Raw genomic sequence first — 21,954 nt, 5'->3', positions numbered from 1 at the left:
AGTTGACAAAATGTTGGTTCTGAATTAGATATGAAACCTGGAAATACTGGCATGGCCAATAAAATTTAATATGCACCTGGTAACTCTTCAGTGAGCGCCTCCTCTCTTTCCTTAAGGTAGAACTGTAGTGGAGATTTCCCATGAGCCAAGTGAAGGAATTCAGGTACAATGCAGAAGAAGCCTTCATCAAACTGCTACTGCACCTTTCCCATTGCTGGATAGATTCGATCCACTTCATCACAAAGCTGCAAATGATTAATAATGAGCTTTCTTTAGTTTTAGAATAATTGTAAATTTATGCTTAGCTAATCTGTGGTTCAATACAGCCAGAGAAAATTGCTAGAAATGGTGGACTTGCAGCTTACTACTTACACTAAAATCAATTTTGAAAATATGTGCTGCATAGCTGAAAAAGCTACATGTCAGATACAGGAAATACTCAAAAAATCAAGACAAAAGCACAAAAAAGTCCCTGCAAGAACATGTGACCTATTCTTAAACTAGAACCAAATAAATATGCATAGATGGGGTGGCTACGGGTTTAATAAGAGCTGCCATGGCTCATATGGGGTTAAGCCTGACTGAGTTGCAGATTTGCTAACAGCCAGTTTGCTGTTTTTTATTTATTTATTTATTTTTTTTTTTTTCTTCTTACAGAGGAATCCTGTTTCATCTATACTTTCAGGTTGCTGACTATAGGTTCTGTTAAAACCATGTTTAAAAACACATTAGCAAGAAATGTCCTTATCACAATAGGCTCACTGGAAAATCATATATATATATATTTTGATATAAAACAGCACTAATTAATAACTTTGATCATGTCAAGCAGCCAAACAATGAATAAAGTCCATATTTAAGTGTGTTGTCTCTACTTCAGTCTCGGACGTCAATGTTTCCCTTGTGTTTGCTGTGTTTGGTTTGTATACCTGTCATGAATTTAAAATATACATTTCTTTAAATGTTCATGCAGCCATTTTACAAATGGACGGATGAAGACCTGCAAGTTTCCAAACTGTCTGCTGCAACTACGCTATCATACGGAAAATGTATTTGTTAATTTAATATTTATTATATTATGATTCTATAATCAGATATATTATCTGTTTATCTATGTGAATTCATTTCTGAAAAATTTACAAACATCCACTGTTCAGATTATTTGAGCAGCACGGTTTTTCTCTTGAAAAAGAAAAACATTGTGACTTAACTTTGGTATCATCACAGCTACCCAGTCAACGATTGCATCCACATAAGTAGAATCAAGCACAAAAAAAAACACAAAAGCTCTAATACGCCACAGTTAAAGGCTGAGGCTCATGCAAAAACACTGGGAGCACAACAGCAGCCCTAAGGTCACACTGATAAAAAGTACTTTCCATGGTGAGAGAGACCATCAGGTTAGTGTTTTCCCCTGTCAGCAGTGGTGTTCTCTTCACTTTTACTGCTTCTTTACCAATTAAGCACAGCAGTCTGACAAAACTGGCAGTGAGGTTGCCCTGAGAGCACCCCCTGTCATTGTTAGATGCCAGTTTCCCCTTGGCTGAAGCCAAAAGCATCCCGAGCAGACACTTGCCTTCAGGCTCCATACACAGGTGAAGGAAAAATGTTCCAGGAACTTTGGGCTGTGGGTCAGAGGGAATGATACTCTGGCCAGTTATGACCAACAACTAATAAGAGAGTCTTTGGAAACTAAACCAGCTTTTTGTTAGGCATGCAATTAGTGATTGACTTCAATTAGAGAAAGGAATTAATTGTTCTCTGTGGAAAATAGAATTAACTTCTTTTTTTTTTCTTCTTTTTAAACAACAGGTGATCCAGACTGTCGCAGCGGTGGATAAGGATGACTTCGCCAATGGACAGCGGTTTTCTTTTGCTTTACCAAGCCAGATACCAGTTAATCCCAACTTCACCCTGAAGGACAATGAAGGTAATTAATGTAATCAGTTTGTTTGTTTGCATTTCTTATGAGTTTTGTGCTCAGCCTACCGAGGATGCCGCACTGCTCACATTTCCAACTTCCAATAAGCTGTGCTGACTTATTCATACCTTTGAGGTGCGATAATAATATGCTTTCCATCACGTTGGGGTATGGTAAGCGGCGCTGGGATCTGCTTTCACTCTGGTCTGCATGAAACAGAGGAGTCATAGAGCTTTGGCATGTTTGTGCATCGTGTTGTCAAATGGATTACCCACTCAGCTGCTCCCTCTCGCCGGCTCCTGTGTATTGTGCCTGCCCATGGCTAGCAGCAGGTGTTACCATGGCAACCATTTCAGTGTCAGGTGAATACCTAGCCCTAGGGTGGTCTGTAATCACAGGGCTTTCATAAGGTCTCAGCCAGACGATCTCACGGTTGCCCGCTGAGAAGGAGAGTTCACAGCACTCCGGATGCATCGGCGAGCCAGAGAACAGCATAAAAACAGAAAGGAAGGTCTCAAAGAAAGAGATAGAGAAATAAATATATAAATAAATAACGTTAATGTGATTATAGAAGATAGAAGTCTTTTTAGCACTTTGTCAAATTACTTGAATGGTTCCCAGTATAAGTTTTCCTGTCCCTACTTCTATGAAACTGAGGTGCAGAGAAGAAGTTTTGATGCTGTTTTAATGCAACACAGAGAGACATCATCCTCTGTCTCACAACCTCTTCCACACATCTTCCTCCAAATAGAGGTAAACGAATCAAACTACAGCAAGGACCGACTGAAACGCTCCTCCAAAGAATCCAGTTCCCAGTAGGAGGAAAGAATCCAGAGAAGGTTTGAAGTTGGTAACTGAACCTGCAAGTATTGGAATAAATAAGGGATTTTTTAAAAAATGTATTTATTTTTTTCAGATTTAGATTTTTTAAATGTGTTATTATTGTTATTATTATTATTATTAGGTTAATTTGTTATTTTTTACTTTTAACTTTTTTTTATTGTGATCCTCCACGCTGGGGGCTATGCCTGCTAAGTTTACAGGGCTGCTGCCGCGGTTAGTGCCCTTTTTCTGACTGGTTGGTGGGTTCTTGCACTGCATCCTCATGGTTGTAGTGTAGGACCTGGCCAGCCATGATTTGTGTGGATCCTGTTTGTGACGGTTTCTGTGGGCATCGGAAGGGTGGGGGGGTTCCCGGTGTGGATGAATCCCCAAGATATTGCTTCCTCAGAGCAGCATCAAGCCTAATATTGGGGATTGGAGTTTGTCTGTGAAAAAAGCATTGATGGGTGGGTGGGGAGGCTTTTGTGTGCTTTATCTATATCAGGGTGAGAAAGATAATATTTAGGTGTGTTTTTATTTTGGTTAGGTTATATACTTGGATATGTGAAGGCCTATCTTTAACTTTTGATTTGATGTTAAATTTTTTTAATTTGATATTTCGTTATTGCTGTTGTTATGTATGAAAAGTGTTATATAAATAAAATTTGACAGAATAATTGATGATAGCGTACTAGTAGCAAGGATTAAATGCTACCCTTATTTCATCATTCTATGTTCATTTTACTTTAATTTTAACCCATCATACCTATTTTCATGTGTTAAATATTCCAAAACAATTTCACTGTTAAAGAAAGAAGAATAATATTAAAATATTCAGAGCTTAGTGTAAAGCCTCCAGCTGCAATTACACTCTTCTTTTCCTAACCATTCAAGGACCAGCATTTTGGTTTTTCATTGTGGCTATATTTGTTAATTCTAGGTTTAACAAAAAAAAAAAAAAAAAAAAAAAAAAAAACAATACCATATATAACATCTTGTGCCAATTTGCCATATGCTGTATTAAAGAATGATGCTTAGAAAAAGTGTTGCAGTGATTCTGTAGTTTATGATGAATGCCGGGTAATGAGGCATTTTAAATGGCTGTCAACCTTCCCTGGTCATTGTAACAAACACTGAGAGAATGTAGTGCGGTTAAGAGACAAAAACTGCAACAGCGATACTTAATTTTAATATATTGTCCAAATATTTTAAAAGCATCATCCTTGCAGTGTTTTTGTTGGGGTGTTTGGATTAAAGAAATTAAATCCCTCCTCAGATCACTGTCTTTGGAAAATATATTCTTGGATGTTGGAACTAGGGCATACTTTTAGAGCCAATTCTTACATGCAAGTGTCTGATTACTTCTGTTTCATATAATTATATTTTCCCTTTTGGGATTAATAAAGAGTCTGTTTTCATTGCACTATTAAGTACCCAGGAGAACAGGCTGGACAAGATCTGCTAAGAGTGTAGAATGTGAATCAAATGATTAAAAACTTAATTTCAAGTCAAAATACCCACCATGTAAAATTATTTCCCAGTCTTGCAAAATTATTATCCAAAAACTGCAAAGTGAAGTGCAAGTTTCAATTTATGCTTTAGCTCCTTTTGTCCCAGATCACATCCCATATGGGGAGATTTACTCTTTTATTTGTAACATAAAGGCATTTTCTGCAGAAATTATGCTAAAAATCCTGTCAGGATACAACTATTAAATCATGAACTCTCCCAGTTTATGTTTGCAGCTTAATTTCTTTAACTTGATGAGGCCATGTTTAGAGTTAGTGAAACCTCATATTTGCTTATTTGAACAAATAAGAGGCTGTTGCCCAGAAAAGCCTCCAGCTTGTTATGTTGACCAGAGAGTAGCTTCACTGGAGCAGTTAAATTCCTCGTTCAAGATTACTCACACACTAGCCTTGCTGAGAAATAAGTGTTTTTTTTTTTTTTTTTTAGATTCTTTAAGATTCACTTTTCAAGCTCTCTAATTATATACCCCTAACCCTTCAGGCTTCCTAATTATATGCAGCTTTTCAATAAGGAGAAGTGTCATTCATGTGCAAAAAAACTATTGGAAAAATAACTTAATTAGCTTTTTAGATTGCTCTCTGCTACCTGACCTGTTCTTCTATGTAATTTGCTTACTCATTTATTCTATAATTTATGAATCACTAAGATAAATGAATGTAAACGATCATATATCTAAATTCTACTCACTGTTCTTTTCTACACAAACCTTTCTTTGAAAAGTAAAGCTGCTGCAAACAGATTTCATGTGGCTTCATTTTTGCATTTCCACTTGAATTTAATAAAAAAAGAAGGGGGTTAAGAAAACACATCTTTTTGCTTCCACTAGTTTTGAAGTTATTTGCTGTGTTCACAGTATCGGGATAAAATGACAAGCGTGATGCACCCTACTGTTGACTCGTGTGTCTGATAATTAAAGTAAGCTCTTCACACTCAAAGCAGCTTCTTTCATTGCTGTTGTTGCAGACTAACAGTCGGTAGCTGGTCTGTGCCAAGGCCTAATACCTCCCTCTGTTATTGTGCAACTGCTGAAAATCCCTCTCAGTCACTCAGACCCCTAACTCTCTCATGACCTCCTTTCCATCTCAGTTACAGTTTGCTCACAAAAGGATCTTCCTGAAACTTGAATATTTGTGGCTCTGTGCACAATTTTTCACATAAGGCAGAAAGGGTTTCATTCAACCATCTCTGTAGCTGAATAACCAATTTTATCTGAAACTGATTCTTCTCTCTTCTGATAATTACAAAATCCTGACTTTTAAAAGAACCCATTACCTAAATAGTTTTTTTGTTTTGTTTTGTTTTTTCAGGGAGACGTTTTCAGTGCTTGATCGAACTCGATCGGACTTATTCAAAGCCATTATCTTGTTACTATTGGTGCTATTCCTCTATAGAGACTCGTAACTGCAGTAGCTCTCTTTCACAAATTCAGAAACAAAGCAGTTAAAAGTCATTTTTAGCTTAAATGAAAATTAAAGTCTTTGTTTGTGACAATGAAACTGGGCTGCTATAAATTCTGAATTGTCATCTGAATGTCGATTTAGGTAAAGTGCTGGATGTGCAACAATAACTACAGGTCAAACTCCCACAACGTTTTAATGGCACCATTAAAGCTGAAAAACAAGGGAGATATTCTGCTCACTTGCTCTGGGAAAGCACTTTGTGTTAAACCCATTCTGTTAAAGTCCCTTTACATATATTCAACTCAACCATGCCTACTTTCCAATGACTGAAAATTGAATGCCTCTTTGATCCCGTTATCTGTCACATTTGATGACATTTTCCCCTAAAAAGGCAATTAAACTGAGGATATGATCTCTAAATAAACCACATACTTAAGTAGTTCAATTGATTTCTGAAGGCATTTTCTTCCCATGTGCATGCAGAGGACCCTACAATATTACAGTTAATCAGCTGTGTTGAGAAGATTGCTGTCAAGCCATACATAGGACGCTTAATTAACTTTTATGTCATCCGGACTTCTTTTGCAATGGATGTTGAACTTCAACACTTATTATCAGATGAATATGCATAAGGGTTGAGCAGCTTGTCGCTTCCTGGTTTTGCCAAAACATATATAAAAATAGCTAAAAATGGTCAACATTTTACAGATTGGAAGACAAATCAAATTATCAAAGTGTTCAAAGATATAAATAAATATTAAATATTTATTTTCTTAAGCTAAAAGTAATAACTTTCTGGTATAAATAAATCAATATTGCAATACAGAAGCATTGTGTGTGTTGGAGAGCCTCAGCAGACACAGCAGAAATGTAACTCAATTTGTTGCTGCCAGAAAGAACAACCCAATATGGCGCTGCATTTACTAGCCTTTTGGTTTTTACTGCAAAAGGATACAACAGGAAATTAGCTCAATACAACAGAAAAAACCCTATAATACAACATAAGGATGTCATGAATAAGCTAAAACCAGTTGGCAAAACAGTGATGCCTTATCACTGCATCATCACTGTTCCATTAAGTCCTACTGAGTCAGACTAATCTTTAATGAATGTAGAAGCTTCTTTTTAAAGGCATTCTAACATGCCTTTTAATGGCTTGCTATTCTGAATGCAAGGCCAATAATTTATATATAAAATGTTATTCAAATTGGAAACATACTGAGCCATTTCTCATTTTTTAAGGCTGCATTTTTGCAGCAGTGTTTACAGTAATGTTGAAAAAAATACACACATTTTAAGATTTTCTGTGTCAGGATATCATATCAATTGATCTTTTTGTCAGTCATGAAATACAGAAAATGGTCTTTGCCACCATGCTGCAGCCCAGTTTCAGGGTGTTGGTAATGTTCTTATAGCCATTTCTATATTTATGTAGAGAAACAATTGTTTGTTTTAAGATCTTCAGAGAGTTCTTTGCCATGAGTTGCCATTTTGAACTCCCAGTGACCAGTATGAGAGTCTAATAGCAAAACCACCAAATTTAATACACCTACTCACCATTCACACCTGAAAACTTGTAACACTAACGAGTCACATGACACCAGGGAGGGAAAATGGCTAATTGGGCTCAATTTAGACATTTCCACTTAGACGTTAAGGGCTGTGTGTTATTTTGAGGGGAGAGTAACTATTACACTATTATACAAGCTGTACACTAATTACTTCACATTGTATCAAAGGGTCATTTCTTTGGTGTTGTCTCATGAAAATATCTAAGTAAACATTTGCAGAAATGTTAGGCGTGTATTCACTTTAGTGAGATATTGTAGTTTTTCTTAATTTAATTTTGCTCCGACAAGTAAATAGTTATAGCCAGACAAGTAAATATCCCCAGATTAAAATTCATAATCAGATAAATTACACAAAAAACAGAGAGGCCCTCATTGTGGCAGACAAATAGATGAGTAAGAGAGAGCAAGAGAAAATTCAAAATTTCAAATACATGTAACAATCAACCTAAACAGAAATGTTATATTGTAGGCAAAATATGGAAAAGGGAGGGATCATACACAACATAAAAACCACAGAAGAAGAATGTCAACAGTTAAGTAAATACACTAAGTATCTTTGCAAATCTATGAATTTCCTTTTGTTTCTTTGACATCTGAAAATATTTCATTTATTGCTGTATCTAAGAACAGGAACAACCATAGCACTGATATAAATACCTGCAACCCCTAAACCACATGCAGTAAAAAGTACATTTCCTCCCCCAGTTGCAGTTACAACATGAACATTATATGCACCAAATATAAATCGTGACCTGATATATTTTCATTCCCAAAATAGTGGCACCACAACACTTTCTGTTAAGTTCCAAGTGCCAACTGGAGAGAAGCTGATTCCCATCAGCGGCACCTACACACACCCACCAAAGTTCACAAGGAAAGCAGTTAAGAGCATGTGTAGGCAAGTGTGAAGTCTGTAGAGACATGGTTGCGACGCATGTGTCTGTTGTTGATTTATTTTTGTTTGAATTATTTCTTTATCACAGTGTTTATTTTCTACAAAAAGTGAGCTGTAAGGCAAAAATATTTGCATTTTGCGTATAGTAAATGCCTTGAATATGATTGATATAATGCAGTCATGCATTTGTAATTGCTGGAACTTGTATGGACACTAACTGTGACCAGCATCAACTGTTAAGCGAGATACCATACAGTATCTTATTTATTTTTTTGTTTTGTTTTTTTTTTTTTTATTGTGTGTAATGAGATCTTATTAAATCTCAAATCGTGAGATGGAGAAGCGGGAAAGCATAAGTGATACAAAGGTTGTGCAAGCAGTAGTTCTCATCATGCTTTTGGAAAAGTGAAAAACACTGCTATTTGCCAGTACTACCTGAATACTATGCCTGGAGGATTTCACATACTAATACATGAATTCTTAAGTGATACAAAACCAAACACCATAATCATTTAAAGGTGACAACATTTCCTTATAGACATATTTTCCTTCATTTCTTGAGTGGTCTCCTGCTCTGTTCTGGAGATAATGTCACGCAGTGGCAGCTGTCAGAGTTCAAATATGACTGTGAAAGCTTGCACTCTAACCCCTTGTACATGGATGTGCTGTGGCTACAGATGGCTATCTCACTGTGGTGTTAATCAACAAACACACTGATTGCCTCCACCCACCTGTGACAAAATGCAGGTCAATAATAAATTACCATGAGATAATTAATGTGAGCCTTCTCGTGTGGTCTGTACACACCCGTGTTTCTATGGTTCTTTTATTCAGTGTGTGATGGTGAGCATCATGTATACAGTTTGTTTCTCTTTAGCTCAGCCTCTAACTTCATCCTCACGACTATGTCTTTTGCTGAGATATACACACACAAACACCCCACCACCCACTCACACACAAGTGTAACCCTCTTCTTTTTCTTTTTCTTCTCATCTTCCAATCCCCATCTCTCTTTCTTGCAATTTGCATCTTGCACACTCGACTCTCTCAAACCCCCAACCCATATGCTCGTTGATATGGTGATATGTCTAGTCTGACTTAATAAAGCTTGAAGTACGTGTTGTCATTCCAACTGTCGATCATTATAATTATTCATAGCTGGAGCAGAGATTGGAGTGGGAGCGAAGGTCTCACAGCAGCAGCTCAATAGTACAGCACGGTGGAGGTGTTTCACTGGGCGGAAAGAAAAGGTTGCCCTGTGCACGATTCAGCATTTTCAGGTCTTAAATAGCATAAACATACGTCAATGTGCAATGGGTTATCTGTAACTTTTTTTCTTTTGGTTAGTTCATTGTAAGTTTCAAAATTACTCATCCAGGTACCAGACTTACCCAACAACACAGTAACTAACTTCAGCTGTCTGTCACTATACAGCTATTTCAGTCTGCCAGTTTTACAAATCAGGACAAAAAAAAGTTTTAAATATCATCAGGTCTTTACACTTGATGGATAAGGCCTCTGGTGGAGAAGAGCACAATATATAACAGCACCACTTTTTATTTAACAACAGTTAAACCAAATTACAGAAACAGTTTCTGAACAACTAAACATCCAATGATTCAACAGTTTGTAGGACCACCTTTAGCTGAAATATTTCTAACTAATAATTTTATGGATGCTCTAAGTTGGCCCTACATTTCACTCTAAATTACTCTTGTATATGGCAGTATTCATGGACAACTCAATGAGTACAAGGTGTCCAGGCACTGTGGCTGCAAAGCAAATCCAAATCATTAGCTCTCCACCACCAGCATGCTTGACATTTGGTGTAAGGTCTCTGCTTTAGGTCTGTACATATACAATTTTTTTATTTTTTTGTTCAATACCGATTCTGATACCTGGGCTTTAGGTATCTGACAAGTACCGATCTGATCCTTGAGTTATTTTATTGAGAGGTCTATTAAATTATTCATTTAAATAAATTTATCTATTATAGATTTTGATGCACAATATTGTTGTATCATTCAATGAACCGCCAATGGTTAAACTATAAAACATGAATTATATATTTATATGTATTATTTTATTTTATTTTATTAACACATGAAAACAATTATTGCCACAGTTTTTTTTTTTTTTGTTTGTTTTTTTTTTTTAATTATTGAGAAAACAATTTGAAAGAATTTCTTTTAAACTAATCTTGAACATTTTCCACAATGGAGTATTAATTACTGACAAAAGTAACAGCGTTACTACCCAACACTGGTGAATATACTGCACTCATGCTTTTTTCTTAACATTATCAACAAACAGATTTCACAGTAAGGCTCAAAACTGCCTGGTATGTCTGCACAGGATGGTTACATAATTTATTAACAAAAAGCATAAAACATGGTCAAGCCAGTATCAGTGTGGGTTGTGAACAGATGCATAAAAATGTAGATATTGCACAAAACAACAAAACATGCTGAGCCTTCAGTACAGAGGTAATCTCCCAGCTCCACCTGGGAGACATAATGTCTGCAGGCAGGTGAAGGTCTTAAATAGGCAGAGCACACTGGGCCCAGGTATAACCCGTGCTGCTAATCAACCTGCTCAGCACCTGCAAAACAAACTCTGAAAGAACAAGTGGTGGTGGTGCAGTCACACAGACCATGGAGGAAATCACTGCAGCACAGTTGCTAAGTTTTGGAGATAGTAAACAACTTGACTATAAATACTACCAGATGGCCAATAGTCCCTCAGTTGGGAATATTGCCTGTGTTATTATCCAGTGGATCTTAAGATTGGTTCAGACAAATCCATTTTTTCTTCTGATTTCAAAGAGTCTGAAGTAATTCATTATCTGCATGGCTTATATTTGTAGGGCTACTCAATAATATAATCAGTGTATAGGCCCACAATCCACTGATGCCAAATAAGCTAGGCTGAAGTAAACAAGGCTGCTTCAGCTGACTACTATCTGAGGACACAGACTGCTGTGTGTGTTATAAATATACTATCATTATGTCCATAATGGTTAGAATATATTTATTTAAAAAGTTTTACAGCATTGTCTTATTGGCAATATGTGCATAGACTGGATTTTTCTGTTATGATTGTTTCTTTTTTTTTGTTTGTTTTTTCCTTCGCCTTCTTTTTTACATAATGCATTCAGTTTAAAAGAAAAATGTCTCATTGTAGGGATAAAACAAACAAAAGTCACATAATCTAATTTTCAGTCCACATTTGTGTGTTTGTGCGAGTCTGTTCATTTGCTTCATCTTATTTGCTCAATCTTGTCATAAATGCTCTCTCTAGAGATTCCTTCGTTTGCTTTTTTACACACACAAATTCAACTTTTTTTTATTTTTATTATCTACATGACATATTCTGTTACCAGAAGTGCTTCTTCAGAGAGCAAGGTGAACTGTTCCTTTGCAGCACATTAAAAAAGAAATGATCATTTTTTAAAAAATAATTAGCCTCAGCTAGCAGGGAAGCTGCAGACAGTAAAAATCTCAAATGGAAATACCTGCTCAAGCAAACAAAAGTCAAACTGATAATGGAAAGCTGATTTTTCTTTTCTTCTGTATAGCAAACTTTTGTTAAAAATATGCAGGTAATTGCATTCTTCATAGATACTGTGAAAAAAGAGGACACCATCATTTAGTCCTTAGAGAGAAGGGTGTCTAATTTTGTATAACAGTTGCTTCTCTTTTTTTTTCATATTTAACAGACAGCACAGCCAGCATCATTGCCAGGCGGCGGCGTTTCAACCACTTGACCCAGGAGCTATACGAGCTGCCCATAGTGGTCTGGGATGGTGGGGAGCCATCACTGAGTGGGACCAGCACCTTGACCCTGCGGGTGTGCCCATGTCAGCGCCATGGCAGGATCCGGATATGCCAAGGCGAGGCGTTTCTCTCCTCTGCGGGTCTCAGCACGGGGGCTCTGATCGCCATCCTGCTGTGCATTGTTATCCTGCTGGGTAAGCTGGGGCGGCCGCTGGGGGAACAAATATCCAGAAGAGATGGACCATAGAGAGGCAGGGGAGAGGGGAAGGGGCTGAAAGGGTATGACAAGGACAAAGAAGGAGAAGAGGATGAATAGACATGGGAGGACACAGGTAGAATTTTGAATGTGAAAGTTTGGTAGGGGTGGAAGACAAAAAGAATATGAAGGACTTTAGAAAATGAGAACGCTATGATAGAAAGCTGAATTAAAAAGGTGACTGGAAAGGAGAACGTTGGGACAATGAAGGAGAATACAATATCAGCATGATTCAGAAAATAAGTGCAAACAACTGGAAGAATACAAAGAATAACCTACAATAGTGGAAGATGGGAATTTTTTTAAGATTTAGTTACTTTAAATAAGAAAATCTGATCTAAATAGGACCCAAACCTCATTTGTTGACAATTGAAAATCCAATCAACTTCCTAATTGCACATCCTGAGCCCAATTATTAGGCTGATGGGTATTCCTAGCTCATCATTACTTCTGGGCATTCTTATTGAATTTATTCATTTTCAGCTGATATGCATTTCTGTAATGAGGTGAAAAGGATCAATATTTTATACTTCGTTGTATCATTAAGCATAGTAAAATTGAAAGTCAAAAAATTGGAACGTGCATGTTTTACTCATGAAATCACAAAAAAGCCATAAAATATGTGGTTTTATATATTCAACAAGTTCACAAGAATTTGGTTAGTTTCAATCTTTTCTTTTAACTGTAAAAAAAAAGCTGAGAAGAATTTTACACGATCAAAGATTCTTCAGGTACATGAAAAAAACTGCAGCCCTCCAGAAGTGTAAGATATTAAGTGCACAGAGACATGGTGATTGTTTCATTTGTCAAATTTGTGCTAGCTGTTCTCCTCTCTCCTCTATCTTACTGATTTAACCAAAAAATCAATCTTGGCAAAACATTGTGAAGGATATCTTGATCCCTAAAATGCATCCAGAGATGAGGACTGAGGAGAGAGGAGGCAAGGGTATAGATGTATCCTTTGGAGTGGTCATGTCAGCAGTTGTGAATTCTACTAGGTGAATGTTATACTGTTATAACTGACAAGTTGAAGCATCTGTACTGAGCAAAAGAATAAGTGTGTATGGACAGATGACGATGTGTGATTGTTGGTGGACCATATGGATGTCACCATGGCCAAAAGGAAGAGCTTCTATTCATGCTTCAGTTGGGAAAGGAGGGACGATATTTTGGGTTAGACTTCTTCAGGTTAAAAGTAAAGAATAAACTCCCATTTAACTCATATTCTAATTAACATCCTTGCTGCTAGTTTCTGGAAGATATCTTGTGTAAGTAGTGGTATAGGAGAAAGATTACAACATTTAAGATAATGGGGATCTTTGTCAACAACAGCACATTCCCCACATGCTTTGGTTAGGCAACAGAGCCTCAGAAGGTAACATTAATTATCCTGAAGATGACCTTAATCCTGATGATGAATCCTGATGAATCCTGATGATGATTTTATTCATTTTAACAAATCTGTGGACTCTCCTCAAATATTATAACTTAGAGTGAACGAAGATTATATGACCCATAGGATAACATTTGAATAGTCATTGCTGCTTCAGGAAAAGCTGGTCAAGAGCAGATTATGAAACTTTAATTATATAGAATGGTGTTTTATTTAAAGAAAACATGGCAACTTAACTACATCCAGTAAAAGGGTCAGATTCTTCAGTTAGCATTTTGTGTTTCGGATTTGTTACACATACAACAAAATAAATAAATAAATAACTAAAACTAAATTGCAATGTGTAGTTGTGAAGTGAAATGAACAAATGGATGGATATAATCATGGATGGAAGCTGAACTGTTCAAAACAGAGTCTGTGTGTTTAATGGGGTGATCTACGAAACACTGAGAGAAGTGTTGCGTAAACAGGAAAATAGCAACTCAGAAAAACAATGATACAGAAACCTCAGGAATCAGACAACTGCATTTGGAGATATATATCTAAAATATTACTTTATTAAGGTTTTTTTTTTAATTAAGAACATGAATGAAAAGGGTACAAAACTTAAATATATTGTCATCACAGCCTTCCCATACTCACCCCACATTAATCAGGTAGAACAACTACATAAACAGGCTTCAAATTACAGAGGGAGCTAAGGGGAGCTCAGCTCCTCTGTAAAGGCAGATGAGCTCCCATGAAAACACTCATCTGAGATACTAAGGGGGACTCTAAAAATAGTCCACTTTCAGGTTAGATTTAATTATGTATTCCATGAGGTTGTTGTTGTCTCTTAAATTAAAAGAGAAACATTCATTTGTCAGTGTTGTGTGTTTATTCATTTAATACATTTTCAGAACGATGCAGGTGACCCTTTTCATTTCTTTCAGTACTGTGGACGGCAGTGTTGTTTGTTTGTTGTGTGCTGTGAGCCATGCAATCAGCACCCACTTCATTTTTCTCCTTTTCGTAGTTAAAAAAAAAAAAAGCTTTCCAGCCCTGTATGAGATGTCTCTAATTGAATCAGCTGCATATAGTACGTAGTAGCAGAATGTTTTTGGCAGTAACCCTGTTTTTGACCATGCTGCTGTGCACCAATATGTATGTGTGTGCAAGTGACCTGCAAAGTCACCATGCATGCATGAAACTAAGGCTCCCCCAAAAGCCTCTGTGTAATTTGACAGTTACCTCTCATTTTGACTTCACGTGTAAAGGATAAGTCATCCACCATGAATACAAAAGACCATCAGAACTACTGTGAAAACAGAGAGGAACCTTTTCAAAATTACCAGCCAGTCACAGAAGCCGGAAAACATGTCTTCAATGACAGTGCATCCCCTGTTACTATGGCAACACATCTTTGCAGTGACAGCTAATAATGTCATATACACTTTCAAATAAGACCCTGTTGCTTTGCATTCACTGGTTAGATAAAAGATATGTAAGCGACTTCAAAAGTGACACAAATTGAATGTGAATGATCAAATAGAACTCATTAAATTTAAAAGTGTAAACAATCACCTGTCCGCTGTGAGCGGGACTACAGTTTCTTTCTCTGCAAACGTATCAGTATTATGGCTCGATTACATAAAAACTGTCAAATAACAATGTTGCCCCTCTCCCCTTCCTTCATTACTGACTATCTTTAGACAACAACATGTGAAGGCTATACATATTCATAACAGCTGCCCTCCTCATCTGTGAAGAAAGTCTGTAGCTGAGGCGAACAAAAGGCCATCACCACTGTTTGGAGAAAACAGTCAAGTTTTAGAGGTTTTGAATCACTAAACATCAGTACAGTGCAGAAAGAAAAACAGAAACATGAGCCAGAGGAACTTACAGCCTCAGCCGTATATATACGGAGAGGTCGACTCATGTGTGTTACAGTTTCTATTCACGCTTTTCAGTTACAAATTTAGCATCTCACGCATCTTGTAGCTCAGCTACTAGATTTCAGTGAGTCCCCAACATAAGAATTATAAAGATTTTAGTCCATTTAAATCCATTTAGCACCTTCTTATTTGATTTGCCTGTAATGTTTTAGCACCAAAGTTATGACCGACCATCACTTATGTGCCACAGCATAGCAGAATGTGGTAAAATAGTGGTCTAATATGAATGAAGGAAGGATTTCCTCTTGTGTACCAACATCATAAACCTTTGTGAAAAGTTTGGAAAAATAATATTTTTGCATGACTCAACAGGCTGGTTTGTATAAGCTAATGAGAAAAGAAAGACTATTCTCAGTATCATTTTTTCTCAAGGATGTGAACACACTGATAATGCCTCATTTATAACAGATTCAGGTTAAATTGAATTCTGATTACAAAAGCATGCTGTGCTCATTAATGCCTTGCTGTGGCATGTGTGTTTTAAGATGCTGATCACATGCAAATGCTAGCATAGATGTCTGTTACAGAGTACAGACATTGTGGTCCTTCAAGGAACATTTAACTTCTATTGACATTACATTAGTTTAATCAGTGATTGTATGATTAAGCTAATTTGTCAAAGTATGTTCTTACTTTCTTACTTAAAAAAATTATTCATTTCACACACAAATGCACTAAACAGTTTTTATTTAGCTAAAGGCAAAAAACAGCAAATTAGCCTTAATATAAACAACAAATAAGGCAAAAAGTATCTTAATAGAAGTTTAAACAAATAAAAAGACTAAAAAGAAAATAGACTTGCTAAAATAATAATGATAATAAAAAAAAGGCTAGCAAACAAGTTATTATATGTTTGCTTTTTATTATTCAACATGCAATGATATGTCCTGGTGGCCTTGAACGTATGTTTGTTGGTTGACAAACACGTGTCACGGCACAAAGATTCATACTTCAAATTCTTGCTTGTCTCTGTGATTTGTTCATGCCTGATTGTTTTCTGTTTGTCTGATTAATGTCCATGCTTTACCTCTGTGTCCTCTAATAAGCCACCTTAATTGAGTCGCAGCAGACCAGAGAGGGATGAACACTGTGTGGCTGACTCAGTGGATAATGGCTTGCACATGACTTAGATAATATTAATACAGAGTTTCAATTACTAATGCTAATTTTGTTTAGAAGAAAATGGGGAGTATTACTATACTAATCGGTTTAGGTAAAGAAATGTTAATAAAAACACAATTCATTGTAAATTTATGTCTTCAGTTCTCTCATAATTCACATGAAGTCATCCAAGTTTGTCCACAGAACAAAAAAGCATTTGTTATACATTTCTTGTGAGATGAACTGTTTGTAATTATACAAACATATTATTTTATATGATATTCCTTAACATATTTTTTTCTCGTTTCAGTAACTGAAATGCAAAACACAACTGAATTTAAATTCTTTGGATTTAATTCTGTTAATTTGTTCTCTGGAAAAATGTGAACCTGAAGACTGTCAGCTAATCTGAATTAGACTTATTTTACATAATAGTCAAGTCCTGTTGCTTTCCACTGTAATATAACATAACCAGAGTATGGATGCAACATAAATTTGACTCATGCAATGGCCTCGATATGTCTGTAAACTTACATACAGATTCCTGATGACATAAGTGGCAAACTGAGGAACTGAAGAATAATTAGACTTTAGCAAGTATTGGCAAGGCATTTGAAATGACCTGAATGGACCACTGAGGGAGCATCCGTACTGACTGTAATACAAAATGATATGTGAAGTGGATAATAAAACCCTGCAAGCAGATCATGAACTGTGGAAAGTGTTGTCTGGTGTATGAAATGCCAGCAAGTAATAAAAATTCATTATTACCTTGTAGACACAAATGGGTATTTTAATAACCACAGATTTCTCTGTGCATTTGCACCTATTGACAACATACAAACACAGTTTATTTGCTAAACTCAAACAATCTGGAAAATGCCGTCCAAGATGAGGCTTTTCACCAACACTGAGTAACAATAAATGCCATAGAAAGCCAGAGTTTTAGCTTTCAACCTCAGACTATGCTGCTTTTCCCCTGGTTTAACACCAAATAAGTGGTGCTTAAATAATAATGAATTGGTACTAAGTTGTCCAAAGTGTACCAAGAAAATATCCACTAGTATAACACCATTATACCACCAACAGCCTGAAGCATTGCTTCATGGCAGGATGGGGCCATGCTTCAATGTTGTTTTCAACAATTTCGGAGCCTACCATCTGAATGTTGCAGCTGAAATGGAAACTTATCAGACATTTTTCCATCCTTTATTTTCCAGTTTTGCTGAGTCTTTGTGAACTGTAGCCTCAGTTTCCTGTTCTTAGCTGCCACGAGTGGCACCCGGTGTTGTGTTGGCTTGTTGTGTGTTCAGTGATGGTATTCTGCATACCTTTATCAACAAGGCATTTTAGTCTAGACAGCTGCTGGATATTTTTCTCGTTTTTTTAGATCAATTTTCTATAAAAGAAAACCCTAGAGATGGTTGAAATTCCCAGTAGATTTGCAGTTTGTATAATACTCAGACCAGCCCGTCTGGCACTAACTACTATGCCATGTGTAAAGGCACTTAAATTCCCTTTCTTCCCCATTCTGATCCTCGGTTTGAACGTCAGTAGGTCATTTGACTGTGTCTACAAGCCTAAAACAACTGAGTTTCTGACATGTCATTGGTTTATTGGCTAACTTTGTAATCAAGCAGTTGAACAGGTGAATTAAATAAATTGGCCTGTTGGTGCACCAGTGACTAATATAATTTGGAGCATCCCTATCAGAGTGAATGACCCAAATCACCTCACAAACTTTATTATTATTTATTTTCTTGTTTCTATAAAGTACAGTGATCCCTCGCTATGACACGGTTAACCTTTCTTTGTCCTAATTTTTTTATGTGTAATTTTACATGTTTTTTTTTTGTTTTTTTTCATTGTGTTCTGCATCCTTTGGTTTCATTCTATAATACTGGACCTTTTTTTTCTACAAAGGTTAGAACTTTGAGGGTGTTTAAACAAGAGAGAAAAGTGTGAAAATGTTAATGCCTGTCTGAGAAAAGTGTCTAAAGTGTGTAGTGAGGGGTTTTACAGCCTTATAACATTTATAATAATTGTAAAAATTCTACTTCATGGATTTCACTATTGCGGGTTATTTTTAGAACGCAACTCCCGCGATTAACGAGAGAACACTGTATAGGCATATTGAGTGTTCTTCATAAACAGAAACACTGCAGATTACATTATATTTCTTAGAAAAACAATCTTTGTGTAATGAATTTTCATAAAGTCAACCTACTTGTTTTCAAGTTTCTTTAGCTGAATTTGAATTAATATTCAAGTCCAACTCATTGAGTTTTTGTAGCCATGTAAGTAATTATTCAAAATTTTAAATGTCATGCCCTGCAGTTACAAGGTAAAGAAAAAAACAATAAACAAATACAAATATAGATAATTTATTAGGCTTTAAGTATAACTGCATGCTTTAAGATGCCCTTACTGCTTCTACTGAGATTATAAACTGGGCTGGTGATGATCAAAAAAAATGTTACTGTAGAAGGCCAGCTTAATCTAATCCAAAACAGTTTAGTTTGAGAATACTATGCACAAAAGTGTTCATACTTCATTTTCATACATGAGCTGCAACATTGATAATGCAGATCTGGTTTGTCAGCAAAACAACTTGCTGGATGAAGTCTAGTTGAACCAACTTTCTCTGCTTCCAATTATGCATTTTTGCCTGATTCCTCAGATTTGACACCTCTACTGACACCCATTGAAATGGTTGTGACGGTTTTAACAAAAGAGAGAACATCTGTTTTTTTTTCCTTTGGGCTTCCTCGCAGATCAATCTGACTATAAGTACAACCAGAAAAGAGGAATTTTATGGTTCAGATTCTTAAGTCTGACGAAACCCTAAAGCACTTTTTTGGCCCACTTAGTTATTCACTTTTACCATACTGCAAGTAAACTGGGGGAATAAAGTCTTCAGTTAATGTTTGACTTAACTCAAGCTTGATTTTAATGCATTTGAGTCTAAGTCTGCTTTGATCTTCTCTTTGAAATGGCTTTAGAGTTTGTTTACAGCATGCTATAGTTGCCATGATGGCTTTGGAGAAATACACTGCATGTGACAATGTTAGATAGACAAATGCATCATTGCACCCTTGAGGTGATCTGTGACTCTTCTTTATCAAACACAACCACTTTCAAGTCTTGCACCTTAAACTAAAAGTCACCTCACACTGAGAGGCTGCTCTGATGCAGTAGTGCATTTCTGTTTATACCATGTAAAGAAAAGCTTTTCATCAGTTAGATGTCTCTTTTTTTCCCTTTTTCTTTTCTTTCTTCTGTTCATACAGATTACCGTTGCATTGTGAGGCAGCATTCCTTCTGCAGAAAAACGCTCATCCTTCTCCACTACTAAAACATAATGAAGCCCAATTAGATAATGTTAATTTCAAATTTTTGTTGAACGGTCATCATTAACCCAAAGAAGTGTGTATCTCATTAGTAACTGAAAAAACTTCAAGTTAGAGCATGTGATCAAATATTATTTGACTTATTTGACTGCACTTGGGATCATCCTCCTGATATATCTCCCAATTTCAGCCTAGCTTTTACTGTCAGACAGATGGCCTCACATTTGAGGAGTTGGAAAGGTTATTTACTCTGTCGGCTCTAGATAAGGCTATATAAAAATGGTTGCATGGCACACACATCCCTGTGCTCACTGCTCAAATGATATATTGCTTTGTACATTGTGTGAATTGGCTCCTCAAAGTAAACTTTGCACTACATTTATCCAAACAATAATCATGTAATCATTTGGTCAATATACAAAAAGCTCATGTAAATGACTAAAACAGCAATCTACAACTCACAAAACGGACATGTGCTCAGTAGATGTCTTTTTTTTTAAAGTAATCATAACTTCTTTATCTCTACAAGGACTTGAGTTAAGAAATACAGACACATGCAGAAATTTCCCATTAAAAAATTAAAAATGGGTCATTTAGTAACACTATCTTCAGCACTTACATAATATTAATAAAAAATCTTCTGTGTTGCAGCAATCGTGGTTCTCTTCATTACACTGAGGCGCAGCAAAAAGGAGCCCCTCATCATCTCTGAAGAGGACATAAGAGAGAATGTGGTGACCTATGATGACGAAGGTGGCGGCGAGGAGGACACAGAGGCCTTTGACATCATCGCTCTTCGTAACCCGGCTGCCGCAGAGGAGCTCAAGTTCCGACGGGACATTCGGCCAGAGGCAAGGAATCATTGTGGCCTTCCCCACGGCCGTAGGAGCCCGTGTGTGGAGCTGGATGAGGTGGACGTGCACGAATTCATCAAGCAGAGACTGATGGAAGCCGACATGGACACGAGCGTGCCGCCCTATGACTCCCTTCAGACCTATGCTTTTGAGGGTCAGGGTTCACCTACAGGATCCATCAGTCCGCTAGACTCTCTTGCTGCACAGTCAGAGCAGGAATATAACTACCTTGATGACTGGGGACCTGAGTTCCAGAAACTAGCAGAACTCTACGAAGAGGCAGAATCAGATGTGACGACCTAGTCTGTGATTTCACTCCCGTTCAAACCAAACCCGTTTTTCAAATTTCCAGTGAATGATATGAACACACAGACGTACTTTCAAAGAGTTTCAGTGGTTTTCAACTTTTACTGTTGAACTAAGAAGACTGCTCTATTTTTTTCCCGTTTCTTTTTTTTCCATTTTGTCACATTGGATCATGGACCGTTCATCTGGAAGTGTCAGATTTTAGGATGGAAAAACACAAATATGAGGAAAAGGGGAAATGGTATTTTCCTTGGTGTATATTTTTTAATGCTCAATAAAGTCCTGAAATCCATTTGATTGGATATGTGAACAATTTGTACAATTGTCTTCTTCCTCTTAGAATAGATGTAGCACACAGCATGCAGTTATTATGGTGGGAGGCATCAGATGTTTTCATGATTCATTGTAGGATAGAGCTGAGGCAACCATATGCACATCAATCACGCCTCCAGTGAAACGAGCTTACAGTATATAATGCATCTTTATTTCATGTGGTCCCAAGTTTTTGATTTTTTATTAAAAATAAGCCATTATGTAAATTTGATAAAAAAAAAAAAAAAAAAAAGCAGGTGGAAATACAACAAAAGTGAATATCGGTTTAAAGTCTTTTATTTACCTGTTGAAGGACTATGTATTTGATATGATCCAAAATAGACACTAAATGGGATCCACTATAATCTTTTAGTGAACTGTTAAACATAATCCCATTTAAACTATATTGCATATTCTTTGTATTACAAACTTCCTGACTTTCAAAAACCTCAAAAGATAAAGATAAAATGCAGCTTTAAGGGGCAATAAGCAAAATCGTTTCACTGCAATATTTGCTGTTGTGTGCTGCCTGT

General features: G+C 36.5%; 1 protein-coding gene across 1 annotated transcript in view; it reads left to right on the top strand.

The window, feature by feature from the left end:
* LOC121629179 (cadherin-18) overlaps nucleotides 1-21,411 on the top strand; it is a 117,729-nt gene extending 96,318 nt beyond the window's left edge. Inside the window, exons 10-12 of the mRNA XM_041968774.1 lie at nucleotides 1,813-1,930; nucleotides 11,858-12,109; nucleotides 20,601-21,411. Of these exons, the coding sequence (XP_041824708.1) occupies nucleotides 1,813-1,930; nucleotides 11,858-12,109; nucleotides 20,601-21,106 (876 nt within the window). The 3' untranslated portion in view covers nucleotides 21,107-21,411. The remainder of the gene's footprint in view (nucleotides 1-1,812; nucleotides 1,931-11,857; nucleotides 12,110-20,600) is intronic.
* The last annotated feature ends 543 nt before the right edge of the window (nucleotides 21,412-21,954 follow it).

This window comes from Melanotaenia boesemani, chromosome 18 (assembly GCF_017639745.1).
Source record: "Melanotaenia boesemani isolate fMelBoe1 chromosome 18, fMelBoe1.pri, whole genome shotgun sequence".
NCBI lineage: Eukaryota > Metazoa > Chordata > Actinopteri > Atheriniformes > Melanotaeniidae > Melanotaenia > Melanotaenia boesemani.
This window is presented reverse-complemented; position numbering and strand designations above follow the sequence as displayed.